The sequence below is a fragment of the Hippoglossus stenolepis genome, chromosome 2, assembly GCF_022539355.2.
Source record: "Hippoglossus stenolepis isolate QCI-W04-F060 chromosome 2, HSTE1.2, whole genome shotgun sequence".
Classification (NCBI taxonomy): Eukaryota; Metazoa; Chordata; class Actinopteri; order Pleuronectiformes; family Pleuronectidae; genus Hippoglossus; species Hippoglossus stenolepis.
This window is the reverse complement of record NC_061484.1, coordinates 23,463,362-23,477,308: the sequence shown is the minus strand read 5'-3', so window position 1 is coordinate 23,477,308 and position 13,947 is coordinate 23,463,362. Positions and strand designations below refer to the sequence as shown.

The window sequence follows — 13,947 nt, the reverse complement described above, 5'->3', positions numbered from 1 at the left end:
CAAACACTTCAGAATGAAACATTGCTTTGCCCCTGAGAAAGTCCTGACTGGCTTTATTTTACTCACTTTGGAACCTTGATCAAGGTGAAGAACAACAAGGAGACACACACACACACACACACACACACACACACACACACACACACACACACACTCAGGGTCTTCACATACTGTACACACCACCAGGAATATCTGGAGAGTCACGATTTGAATGAGTTCACAGACGGGACAGAAAAAACTATCAAAACAATATAATAATAACAACTAGTGCTTTATAAAATCCATGGCAAAAAAATCAAAGGTATTCAGTTCTATTTTCAGCACCATGTATGAATATAATCATAAGCCACCTCCTCTCACTGCAAACATTAAACTCTCCCCTCTGGTATCCCACAGGAGAATCGACCAAAAGGCACAAGTGTTCTCCAGCTCACTGTAACCGACCGGGACGCTTCCCACAACGGCCCACCCTTCACCTTTGCCATCGTGGACGGGGATGAGGGCGCCGCATTCCACATCAATCAGCAGGGAGCTCTAGTAGCTGTGGGGGCGCTGGATAGGAAAAGCACAGAGCACTACCTACTTCAAGCGCAGGTGAGTCACAGCGCTGAGGAGAAACCGGAGTTGAGAGGTTGTATTGATTTAACTGCCAAGCCACAGCAGCATGATCTATTTGTCTTCCTTTTTCCCCTCTCGGTACCTTTTCTGTCATCCTCGCTAACTCGCTATCTCTTACTCTTCTTCCTCTCAAACTGCTCAGCGTTCCTCTCTGCGCATCAATCCTTGAATTCCCTCTAAATATATTTGAAATCCAATTACTTGGACAGTAAAGCTGCAGCATCAGTGTACATCTCACACGAGAAGCCTAAATAAAACACATTTGCTCTGAGTTGGCACGATTCTGAGTGTTGCTGGGTGTTGATGTGTCATCTTGGAGGGAAGAAACAGAAGATACAACCAGTGGGCAGATGGGAGATGAGATGGAAGTGTGATGTCTTCTTACACACGAGCTGCACACTCAGACTTGAGTTGTTTTTTTTACTTGCAGAACCGATGACCATCCGCGTGACAGTGTGACTGTGCAAGTGCATGAACTGTAGATGTTTTGGTTTTTTAAATATATTCACAGTACGGAGAGGCTGTCAACTGCAGGATGTCGGCAGTGGAGGAGCTTGATTGCCCTCTGCTGTTGGAAAAATACATCTTGCAGATAAATTGCACATTATTTGCTCATGGACGCATCTCTTTCCTCTTTCTCACGTTAGGTGTCAGACAGCGGCAAACCACCGCTCTTCTCCACCGCCTTCATCAGTGTACGCATCATCGAGGAGAGCGTTTACCCTCCTGCCATCCTCCCTCTGGACATTTACATCTCCACCGCCGGCGATGAATACGCTGGAGGCGTCCTGGGCAAGATCCACGCCACGGACCAAGACATCTACGACACCCTCACCTACAGCCTCGCCCCTTCATCCTCCTCCTCTTCCTCCAACGATGAGAGCGGCGCCTCGTTTTCAGTTTCCGCCTCTGATGGTAAAGTGATCGCCCTGAAGTCGCTCGACGTGGGTCACTACTCTCTCAATGTGACGGTGACTGACGGACGCTTCACCGCGGCCGCTGATGTCAACGTGCATGTTCGGCAAGTGGCCGCTCAGGCCCTCAACAACTCCATCGCTGTGCGCTTTGCAAATATTGCTCCGGAGGAGTTTATCGGGGACTACTGGCGCAACTTCCAGCGAGCCCTGAGGAACATCGCCGGGGTGAGGAGGAGCGAGGTGCAGCTAGTGAGCCTGCAGCCTTCAGAGCTCGATCTGGATGTGCTGCTGACTCTGGAGAGGTCAGGAAGCCCCTATCAGTCTCAGGAGGTAAGAACAACCTGAATTAAACTCTTGATATAAATGTTTTAGTTTATTCAAATTGTGAAATGTCACAATTTCCGAGAATCTTTGGTGACGTATTAAAACAAAGTCGAAACTTAAAGATATTAAGTTTGCAAAAAGGTGAAAAAGAAAATAGCTAAAAAATAGTTTTTGCTCAAACTGACTAAAACGTATATATCAGAATAGTCGTATAATTTTAAGTAATTGATTGATAGACTAGATTTAATAATAGGATAGAAAGTTGTTTCAGCTTCAAGCATGTAATTACCTTCAGGCCTGGTAAGCTTTGCTGTGTGTTCTCAAATCAGACACACACTTTGAGGTAAGATGAATGAGGAAGATCTATTGAAAGCGTAGCAGGGAACTGGAGCTGGAATGAAGAAGAAGGCGGTTCGGCTGCGGAGGGCGACAGGAGGGCGGTGATGAATTGCAGGAGCGACTGCGTAGGGGTGAACGGTCGAGAGGAATGGCCGTGGACAGTCTGGAGGTAGCTGGTGTTTGTGGGTTGATGAGCAGGGAAGCAGCACGAGTTCAGATGCACAATCTGTCAAAAAAAATAACATGAAGAGCAAGAACATCTGCTCCGGTTGCGAAGGTAGAAGTACACAGATGTTGCTTCGGGTCTTAAATGGAAGTTCACACATATGTTGTTTCGTTATAACCGCTGAATATTCATGTGTGAGTAAGAAGCAGTGTACAAACGTCTGTAAAAGCAGGACCAGTAAAAGAAGAGTCAAATAACGATGCCATTGATTAATCTTCTCTCTATCTTCTGATAAATCAAACAATTGTTTCATGTTTTTGTTGATTGTCTCATTGATTAATTTAGAACTAATCTCAGCACGTCTCCTTTTATTGAGTTTATCTGTGTTTGTTCCCTATTTCCTTCAGGTGGTTTTCCGTAAGCTGAACTCCTCTGCTGCTATCATCGAGGAGATGACGGGGGTGCGCATCGTACGGGTGGTGCAGAAGCTGTGCGCCGGGCTGGACTGCCCGCTACGCTTCTGCGACGAGGTCGTCTCCCTGGATAAAACCGCCATGTCCACGTACAGCACGGCCCGCCTCAGCTTCGTCACACCGCGGCACCAGAGGACGGCGACCTGCCAGTGTGACGGTGATTACGCCTCGTAAAAACACAGACACTCGCGTTTATTGTCTGCTGCGACCTTCCAGTCTGAGTGAATGTTCTTTGTGACCTAGGTGGCAGATGTCCTGTGGTGAACAACCTGTGCGAGAACAGCCCCTGTCCTGAGGGGATGGAGTGTGTGGCCGATCCCAGAGCGACCATGTACAGTTGTGTGTGTCCAGAGGGCAACAAGGGCAAATGCTCAGGTAAGAACCCCCACCACCACCCCCACCTCTTTATCTGTGTCTCCAGACGTCTTTATTTTTGCTCTTCTTTATTAACGCACGTCTGTCGCTTCATATCAGATGGCCACTCGCTGACGTTCAGCGGCGAGAGCTACGTGAAGTATCACCTGATGGAGAACGAGAACAAGGAGCTGATGAAACTGTCTGTGAGGCTGCGGACCTTCTCCAGCCACGCGACCGTCATGTACGCTAAAGGGACGGACTACAGCATCCTCGAGGTGAGTGTGTGGAAACCAGTTGTGATCATACATCTGTCACTTCAGCCTCTTTAACCCAGTAAGACAGAATTGCTCGTTTCCGAAAACTTCTCATCCTCTGAAGCCGATGGAGACATGAAATAAAAACATTTAATCGCTTAAACATTTTGCTTTCATTATAATTAATTCACGTTTTTCCCTAAACTTCCTGAACATTATTTTAAAATCAACAAAGCGGTCAAACTTGAGATCCAGACCTTCTTCTTCCTCCTCCTCCGAGAACACATCTTTTATCGATTTCGCCTCGGTCATCAGGAACCTCGTCTGGGTCTGAATCTGTCTCATTGTTATTTTAACCAATGTTTCTATCAATGAAACACGGCTGCAATCTGCCTTAATATCGCTCCTGTTGGTTTCATTGTCTGAAATGCTACTTTGAAATCTTATTTCCAAGCTAAGATCGCGAACAAACAAACATTTCCCAAAATGCATTTGCCTTTCCCGCGAGTATTTCAGTGAATCACGATGTATTTAGTCAGTCACATGTCTTCAAAAACGTGTCATCACGCCTCTAAAGGTAGAACCCTGCAAATGTCGCCCCCGGTATTAACGGTATATAAAACCATATGTTACATCCAGTCTTAATGGGTTAAAACTGACCCTGCGAATCAAAACTACGTCTAGACTTGCCCCATCTCTGAGTGGCCACCCAGCATTTCCATATCAGGACGGTTCAGTAAACACACGGCCGACCTGCCCTCCCCTGAGAGCACCCAGCCGACTGTGCTGAAGGGTTCACAAAGCCATTTTAAAAACTCCTCTCACATGAGGGACTATGGGAATGTGGTGGTGGGTTGACAAAATCACACACGAGAGCTATTTTAGTACTGGGAGGGAAGCAGAAAGCAGTTTTCCACACATTCCTTTCAGAGTCTGTCTGGCACAGCCGTCTGCACACCAGACGTACGACTGAAACCTGGCTGGTGAGCAGGAGAGCTATTGTTCATCATGCTGCCATGTTTGGTTTTTAATATCTACAGTTTGGATGTTTGTTTGAAACGAGTGAACAGAAGATATATTGTTGTAAGAAGTTCTGGTTTTCTTGTAAACTTGGTATTGTTTGCTTTTGTTAAAAAAAACTAAAAATCAGCTGCCCTGTGTTAGCGAGTGATTTATGAGTGTCACACATTGATTTCTAACGGTTACTTGAAGATTTGATTATAATTTCTCCACTCAGGTTTTAATCTTGTAGAGTTTTGATGAACTCTGTTCTATCTCTTCATTTTATTCTTCTAAAACAGATTGTGAACGGACGCCTGCAGTACAAGTTTGACTGCGGCAGCGGGCCCGGCCTCGTGTCGGTCCACAGTGCTCAGGTTAACGACGGCGAGTGGCACACCGTCTCGCTGGAGGTGGACGGTAACTATGCCAAGCTGGTGTTGGACCGCGTGCACGCTGCCTCGGGCACGGCACCGGGCACCCTGCGCACCCTCAACCTTGACAACAGCATTTACTTTGGCGGTCACGTGCGCCCGCTCATCTCCACTCGCCACGGACGCAGCCTGCCCGTCACCAACGGCTTCCGCGGCTGCATGGAGGCCCTCACCCTGAACGGCCTGGAGTTGCCCCTCAACACCAAAGCTATCCGGGCCCACGCTGTACTGGAGGACATCGTGGACGTGGCCCCGGGCTGCGCGCAAGCACCTGCCGAGAGTTGTTCCAGCAACCCCTGCACTAACGGCGGGAGCTGCACCTCGCTGCCTAATGGAGGTACATAATGTCCTGCTCGGCTCATTGCACTCACTCCGATTTACGCCGAAGCTGCTTCATTTACATTTTCCAGTTCTCCTTTTGTGTTCTGTACCACTGGAGCACTTACGTACGTTTTTCACCGGTCTGGAGGAGATCAGGAGTTTTCAGTCCTGAAAATCTTTATGTGTGTCTCGCTGCCTTAGACTGCAAATCAGTCGTAGCTTCTTTTCCATTACTTTAAACCAAGAGCAGCATAGATTCTCACATTTACCTATTTGAAGATGTGAACCAGCTCTTTTTCTAACGTGTTCCTGTTCCGTGTTATATTCCACTGTGTTTGCTGTTCTGCCGCTGGCTGCATGTTTATTCAAAGTTTATTAATATTGAAAGTATCACGTGTCGACACTGCACTTCTTCATGCCACTAAAAATACACAAGCCTAGTGTGAAGCTGAGAAGATGAATGGTTCTTGATATGTGAGCCACATATAGACAGATATGAATTCGGAGATAGATGTTAGCTTAATTACAAAAGTCAAAACTAAAGTACGATGAGCACATATGAACTTAATAATAAGAAAATGTAAATTAAGCAGAATTGACCAAGCGGGCCATGAAACAGTGTGACCTTTACCTGGTTTATCAGTTGTCTTGTTTCCAAACTGACTTCAGACATGGACACATTTTTACCATCTCCCCTTTCTGTTTTCCTCCCCACGCCACAGGCTACTTCTGTAAGTGTCCGGCCTCCTTCATGGGCACCCACTGTCAGATCGGCATCAGCCCTTGCGCCTCCAACCCCTGCCTGTACGGAGGCACCTGTGTCCCCCGGGCAGACGACTTCTACTGCCAGTGCAGAGGGCAGTACTCAGGACAGAGGTACCACGACTTTCTCCCGTTGATAGAATAAATGGAGGTTATCTACAAACATGCAGCATTTGTGCGACACTGGTAGAGAGATGTTGGTCCAAATGATGAATGGAGTTCTATAAGAATCAGTCTAGTAGTTTTAATACTTAAATTAATGCTAAATAGTAATAGTTAATGTTGAAGAGTAACGCTTATATTTGTGGTCTAAGCCTGAGCAGCAGTTGTCAAATCTGAGGCACTTGCAGACCAGTAGTTTTTATTTTTTATCATTATTTCCTCTTCATTAATTTTCATGGCAGTTTATCCTGCAAACATAAAAAGCTTCACACTGTATCTCAGCAGTTTTTCTTGAAGTTGCTGACGTGAAACTTCCTTTTGACACCAGGTGCCAGTTGGGGCCGTACTGCAGAGACAACCCCTGTAAAAACAGTGGGAAGTGCATCGACAGCCTGGACGGTCCAGTGTGCGAGTGTGAGGCCGGATTCCAGGGAGACAGGTTCGTCCATTTTAAACTTCAATTCATCAACCTCACAAGTCTGATCTCTGTGATAAACAGAATTTCACATTCCCACCCTCCTCACTTCATTCCCATGTACGGTCCAGGTGCCTGAGTGATGTCGACGAGTGCATCAAGAACCCCTGCGTCAACGGGGGCCAGTGCCAGAACACCTACGGCTCCTACAAGTGCAACTGCTCGCTGGGTTTCAGCGGGCCGATGTGTGAGCTGCGCGCCGAGGTCCGCAATGATTTCGTCTCCACCTCCTGGAACATCGGCCTGGAGGAGGTGATCGGCATCGTGGTGTTCGTCTCCAGCATCTTCATCCTGGTCCTCCTCTTCATCATCATCCGCAAGAAGGCCTGCCGCAGGAAGTCCAAGTCCAGCAACGACGACAAGCACAGCGGCGGCTCAAACGTGCCTCACTCCTTCCTGCAGCGGCCGTACTTTGACACCAAGCACAAGAACTTCTACTCCGACATCCCGCCTCAGGTCCCCGTGCGGCCCATCTCCTACACCCCCAGCATCCCGAGCGACTCACGAAACAACCTGGACAGGAACTCGTTCGAGGGCTCGGCCATCCCGGAGCACCCCGAGTTCAGCACCTTCAACCCGGACTCGGTGCACGGCCACCGCAAGACCGTGGCCGTCTGCAGCGTGGCGCCCAATCTCCCTCCACCCCCGCCCTCCAACTCGGTGTCGGACAGCGACTCCATCCAGAAGCCAAACTGGGACTATGACTATGATTGTAAGTTTGTTTAGTTTGAGTCGTTTAATGTAGATGCAAATACTTATTTTACATGGATGAATAGATGATAATCCATAATTTGTTGTGATAATATTTACTATATTGTCTTTCACAGAAAATTCCCACTAACAGACAATGTAGTTTAGTGCATTTATAGAAATAATTGTGACAGTATGTAATTGCTACATGTCGTAGTTTAACGTATAAATGTTTCTACAGGCAAACAAACACTTCAGCATACAAACACTGTACAGACATTAAGGTTTCTATCAATAAATAATGAGTGAATATATATACTGAGATTTAAATGGGGAAGTTCTTTGAGGGTAAATTTCTTAGGAAGTCAACAACTGCTTAGAAATGCAATACAACTCACTTAAGTACGTTTTAAATAACAGAACTTTGTCTCCATTTTCTCTAATTTGCTCCAGATTATTCCCCCTTTGCTTCCAGGAAACTTGCTAGAAAATCGTTAGGACATAATGAACCCTAAAAATAAAGTGCTGCCCAAGTTAATTCCAAAGTAAAGAGAATGAATGCGGTTTCCCACCTGTTCCTCTGTGGATTTTAAACAACTTTAAATGTACAAATAGAAAAGCAGCATCACACAAACACTCCAGGACCTTTTTATATCTCATACATGTAGTTTTTAATATTAAAATGTGCTTTCTTCACTAGCTAAAATGGTGGACCTGGATCCGTGCCTGACCAAGAAGCCTGTGGAGGACAGCGCCTGTCACCCCTACAACACCAGGGGGAGCATGTCTGAGGTCCAGTCCCTCAGCTCCTTCCAGTCTGAGTCCTGCGACGACAACGGTACGATGCCACTCAACATGTTCAACCTTTTCCCTCGTAGTGAATGAAGAAAAACTAACAAGATAAAATAGTTTAAAAAAACACAGTGATACTTGTTGGAAATGTTGTTTTATTTTGCACTTGTGATGAATTATTGTTGTTTTTCCCTTTGATCTGACATTTCTTTGCATTGCTGAGTAAAATGCTAGCAGTGTTTCTTTGCATGCTCAGAATGGACGACCCAAGTGGTTTCTCTGGGCGTCACATGTTCTCTTCTCTCTCTTTTTGCTGCGGGGCATCAGCTCCCATATGGATCAAATCAGTCCACAGATCCAGAACAAGGTTTTAAATACGGGGTCCAGCCTGTAAGTCCTCATTCACTGCCGGTACAGACGGAAGCAATCACAACAACGTGTTCTGTGTAATTCTCCTGGGATCACATATATATAAAAACAGCATTTTTACCATTCGCCTGGTCTCATTTCACCTGCGCTCAACTCCGACTAGAGGAGTTTGACGACTCACTCGTACAGCTGTTATGTTCTGTTTGGAAACATCACTCGCAAGGTCATCGATTTGACGCACGCCTGCATTTTCATTCATTAATTTTTTTATTTACAAGCATGTTTTTTCTCTTTCTTTTTGTCTTTGTTCTTTTTCTTCAAAAAACGTAGCCACAAACGGATGTTTAAAGCAAACATCAAGGTACATGTCACCGGGGTTTACACACGCTCCTGTTAAGTTCTCCCAGCTCCTCTTCATGTCGTATTCATCATCACTGTCATGACGGGGATCGTGCTGCTCATAAGTCATCAAAACATGCACCTGCACCTTTTCAAATATAAATGAAACAAATTTGAAATATATGGAAGAGTATTAGGGCCAAGCTTAAGAAAAAAGATTGAGAAATCTATGTGAAGTCTGCGATGTCAGACAATGAGTAGCAGGCTTTGTAAAGTAAGATAAAGTCGAATTGTTAAGAATTTGTTTTAAATGTTGAAACTAACCCGGATCATTTGTTGCATTTTGTGAATAAAGTCGGAATATCGAGAATAAAATTGTATTAAATCATAATTGTAAATAAAGTAAAAAACTTGAGCATGAATTCAATACATATCAGAATAAGATACTTTTTAGTATTACGTATTTAAAGTCCAAAATGTAATCAATATGTTGAGCTTAAAGTCTTAAAGACGAGAATAAAGTTTAAAAACATCAGATGAAGATTTTTCTTTGATTTCACGAATAAAGTAAAAATGTAATTCTCTGATTTAGTTCGATTTTATTCTTGATATCCAAAATCGTCCTCTTCTCATTCTTTTCATGCCTGGCCCCAATATTCTTCCTAATTTGTTTCCTAAGTTGTTACACACACACACACACACACACACACACACACACACACACACACACACAAGTTTTTTTGGAAATGCGTTTGTATCTCCCGGAATTTCACAGATTCTTCCATCTGTACTGTCAATGGCGTCCCATAGCATTCAATATGTTGTTGTGTGTTACATTGCATAAAGACCCCCCACACCACCACACATACACCCACTGTGTCGCCTTCCACCACCCAGCCATGAAACCCCCCCCTCAGACATTCAGTGAAACTTAAGTGTGTCTGGCAACGAGAACAGTAGAATTAGTGGGAAGTGTCTCTTATGTCCCACCATCATTCACTCCATATGTGTTTATATATATTTTAAAGCGTTTGTATTAATGCTAGAATCTCTCCCACCTGCTCCCCCCCCCCTCCCTCACCCATCACAAGCCTCCATAGTGACAGTAATCCACCTTGTCCGCTCTGTTGTTGACACGGTGGGAGGAGCAGGTATTCTTTTATTGCTTCCATCAGACAGTCGTTGTGTTCGTGGTGTCGGGTCGTAGCGCTGCCATTATCTTACACTGACAACCCCCCACCTCCCCCAGTACAGCCCCCGACGTGCTGCTTCTCATTTTGAGCTGCTAATTAAAAAACGTAGCAATGCTAAATCCAATTAAACACCAAATTAAACAGGCACAGAAGTGTTCGCCTCCCGGTCTCGGCATCACACTTTGATTACATGACTCGGGACGTCTGTTTAAGAAAATGGCACAAAAAAAAAACCTGTTGTTCTATTAATGAATCTGTCGCCCTCTTCATCATCATTTTGTCGTTCATTGTCCTCATTTCATTTGTGCTCTCAGCCGATTGTTCCTCCGTCTCAGCTCCTAACGTGACTTGTTCTCTTTCTTCTCCTTCTTGCCTCATGTAAAGAGTCTTTCTTGGCTCATGATCTCAAGAACCCAAGAGGTGACTTTGTTTTTTTTGTTTTGTTTCCGTCTGTGTTTGCCTGCTGTTCACCAGTATAACCCCCCCGATCCCACCCTCTCTAACTCTTAACCATTAACCCTGGAGCGTAATGAGGAGCGGGTTAAACCTCCTCAACCGGACTTTCTGCACCGGTGGTGTAACGGCTTCCTCTGTGAGATTATTTCCCCACCAACGCTCCCGTGCATGGCTCGGATGTGGTGACGCTGTGAGGGAAAGTGTTAATCTGACTGTTGTGTGATTAAAAGGTTTTCGCTCAGCAACTAACAGGAAATATTCTCAGTCGTTTGTGTTTGTTCATGTGTTTGTGTAACTACTTTTAAAAAACCTAAAAATGTATTACTTCTCTAATATTTTATTAAATATGAATTTGGTGAAGAGGTGGAGGGAAGGACAGTGAAACAAAAGTTAGATCATCTTAAACAGTTAGTTAGATATAATATGTTTATGAGAAATACCCCACATCCCTTATACCAGTGTTTTGGGATCATACTGGGATTATTAGGGTCAAAATTATGGAATTTCTAGAATAATGTGGTAATATTATGAGAATAAAGAGGAAAAAAATAACCAGCAAGGTTTCTGGATCCAAAATATTAAACTAATGTCATTATTTCCTTTTTCGAAACCCCTGACATATCTAACGAATGACAAACTGTGTGGTTGTTTCTTCACAATAGACTCAGTCTCTTGCATAATCTTTCAAAGTCCTAATACTTGTGATAATGAGCCAATAGATTAATTATGCAGTTGTTTTTTAAACTTATACTAAAATATAACTAAACAAGATGCTCCACACTCCACATTTTAACTCGACAGGTTGATCATCTGATATTTTCCCCTGTAAAATGACATGTAGCCTAAAATTATTACTTAATTCTCGTAATATTATGACCTCTTAGATTTTTGAAAATTGTCAACTGATATCCACTCACATAACAGAGGTGAGATATCACTCTTAGGGGGTTATAGCCCATAATTATATCGCCCCATGTTATATTTGATCGGACACAACCCAGAGTTCAAGATATTTCAAATATTGTAATATTTTAAATCATAAAACATACAGCCTGAATTAGATCTCTGAAAATTTAGTTTTTTTATTTCACTGTCTCTAAGTTTGTGCAGCTGCTCTCCCAAAGTGTTGTGACATTGTTGTGTATTAATGAACAACCCGTTGTGTTGGTGTGACGTTGTGTTGTGTTGATGTTGCATGGTGTGGGTTTTTTAACATTAACATGATCTTAGTAACCAGATGTGACGCTGAAACGCTCAGAACATTAACGTTTGCTCTTTTCCTTCCAACGTCAGGATATCACTGGGACACATCTGATTGGATGCCAAGTGTTCAACTTCCTGGAATCCAGGAGTTTCCACAGTATGAGGTTGTGGAGTCGCCCGCCCCTCTGTACAGTGACCCGAGTGCCATCGACACCGACTACTACCCCGGCGGCTTCGACATTGAGAGCGATTTCCCTCCGCCGCCAGAGGATTTCCCTGCCAATGACGACCTGCCGCCGCCACCTCTGCCAGAGTTCGCCGACCGCTGCGACACACTGCGGCCCCAGGGCAGAGACCTGGACCCGTCTGCGGGGGGCACAGGCGGCTCGGGCGGGGTCCGCCAGCGCCCGGCCCTGCCTCATCTCTACAGCCTTAACCAGTACCTACCGCAGCACTCCTACCCAAGCGACGGGGGTGACACTGAGGGCCAAGGGGCCAGCTCCGCCAACACCACCCCTGCTTCTACCTTGGGCAACAGTGGCTACAGAGGGGGCTACCCTTTAGGTTGTAGTCTGGACTTTGACTCCTCCGCTCTGGACAACATGTCCTTGTCTCTGTACACGTCCACAGCCTCTTGCTCGGACATGTCGGCGTGCTGCGAGGAGTCCGAGGCGATGATAAGCGACTACGAGAGTGGCGACGAGGGCCACTTTGAGCGGCTGGCCATCCCGGCGCTGGACTCCCAGCAGCACACTGAAGTCTGACACTGGATCCAAACAAAAGTGCCTGAACCCACAGCTACACCTTACGTCAGCCCGTCACACAACACCCACACTAACCGCGCACAGTATGTGAACACAACACAACACCACACACACACACACACACACACACACACATACATGTACACACACATTGAATTGAGTCACACACAGGGGTTGTTGAGACTGGTTGTGAGACCCCCCCCCCCCGCCCCCTTTGAGTTTTGGCGGTGCTGTTACTCTAAGTGACTGTCATCTCACACAGGAAGTAGATTGTCGGAAAGATCAACGATTCAGCGCACGACAGGAAAAACATGGTGGAAAGAAAAAAATAATAATAATTTACCACAACATCCGTGTTTCTATAAATAAAACCAAGCAAACTGTTTTTATACAAGTCCTCATTTTCAATGTAAATTTAAATGTACAGTTTTGATTTCAAAGTTTACTAGGTTTTGTAGATATTCTATGCTTTTATTTTCAAAAAATAAGAAGATGAGTTAAATGGTGTGACATTATCAGCCTTACTGTGCTTACATTCACTAGAGATGAAAAAAAAAAGAAACGTTAAAAAAAGAGAGAGAAGAGCGTGGCTTTCCCGCACACCGTGTACTCGTAAAGTTTATCGTCTCCTGCTCATTTCAAAAAGGGTCCTCAGTGAACGACTGCATATTCTTGTGTTGTTGGTTTTTTCTTTTTTAAATGTCTGTTTGTAAATTTTGACTTTGGAACCTCTTTATTTTTCCACCAAGAAAATGGGACCCAATATATTTATAGTGCAGAGTTATCCGTGGACACGTGACTTTTTCAGGTGTCCATGTGTGTGTGAGCAATGCTATGGTCTTGTTAAGGTTTTTATTGAATACTGCCACAAGCTCACGCTTTCCTACTGGCAATAAATTATTCCTAAAAAATATTTCTGCCGTCTTCTTATTTCCAGAGCGTGCTCATGAATAGGAACACGGTGATGTATTAAATGTAATATCCTGGTGTTACTTGTGCAGAAAAACATTAAATCTTAACAATGAAAGTCAGAGAGATTTTATTACAAACTTTTTGAAAGTTTACTTTTTTTGTTTCAATCAATCAACTTTGATCTGAGTCCGACTTGTGTAATTGTAAGTAAACATTTTGACAATATGCTAATTGTGATGGGTATTTATTCACATCGAAAATATACAGCAATTAATAAAATGTTTTTATGTTTAATAGACTGAACCATGTGAGAAAATGAATTATAGACTGATTGAAAGCTGCTTCAGTAAAATACACATGATCTTTAGTTTTAATATTTTGCATTTAAAACATGTTTCTTCAACGAGGAGTCGAGAGAAGCTGATACAGAAAATCGGACAGATTATTACTGATTATAACTGTGGAGCTAAAAAGCTTGTGTGAACGGTTTGAAACATGTTAGTGTGGATGTAGCCACTAGGAGGCAGCATAGAGGAAGATCTACAATAGCAAAGCTTCAATATGTGAGAGGAACAGGTGACAACAGTAAAGTGTGTATCATTTAAAACACAAGTTCGAACTATCAGGG

At 44.3% G+C, this 13,947-nt stretch overlaps 1 protein-coding gene across 7 annotated transcripts in view; it reads left to right on the top strand.

Annotated features, from left to right (window-relative positions):
- fat1a (FAT atypical cadherin 1a) overlaps positions 1–13,622 on the top strand; it is a 74,405-nt gene extending 60,783 nt beyond the window's left edge. For 2 of the 7 annotated variants that reach the window (XM_035168732.2, XM_035168715.2), the window contains 12 exons: positions 397–594; positions 1,266–1,865; positions 2,772–2,994; positions 3,081–3,212; positions 3,312–3,469; positions 4,750–5,218; positions 5,925–6,078; positions 6,455–6,565; positions 6,673–7,313; positions 7,992–8,129; positions 10,369–10,404; positions 11,734–13,622. In XM_035168732.2, coding sequence (XP_035024623.2) covers positions 397–594; positions 1,266–1,865; positions 2,772–2,994; positions 3,081–3,212; positions 3,312–3,469; positions 4,750–5,218; positions 5,925–6,078; positions 6,455–6,565; positions 6,673–7,313; positions 7,992–8,129; positions 10,369–10,404; positions 11,734–12,407 — 3,534 coding nt within the window. In that variant the 3' untranslated portion in view covers positions 12,408–13,622. Of the gene's footprint in view, positions 1–396; positions 595–1,265; positions 1,866–2,771; positions 2,995–3,080; positions 3,213–3,311; positions 3,470–4,749; positions 5,219–5,924; positions 6,079–6,454; positions 6,566–6,672; positions 7,314–7,991; positions 8,130–8,410; positions 8,474–8,782; positions 8,814–10,368; positions 10,405–11,733 lie in introns of all 7 variants that reach the window. The other 5 variants (XM_035168743.2, XM_035168722.2, XR_004697696.2 and 2 more) reach the window with 4 other exon arrangements.
- Positions 13,623–13,947: the final 325 nt, after the last annotated feature.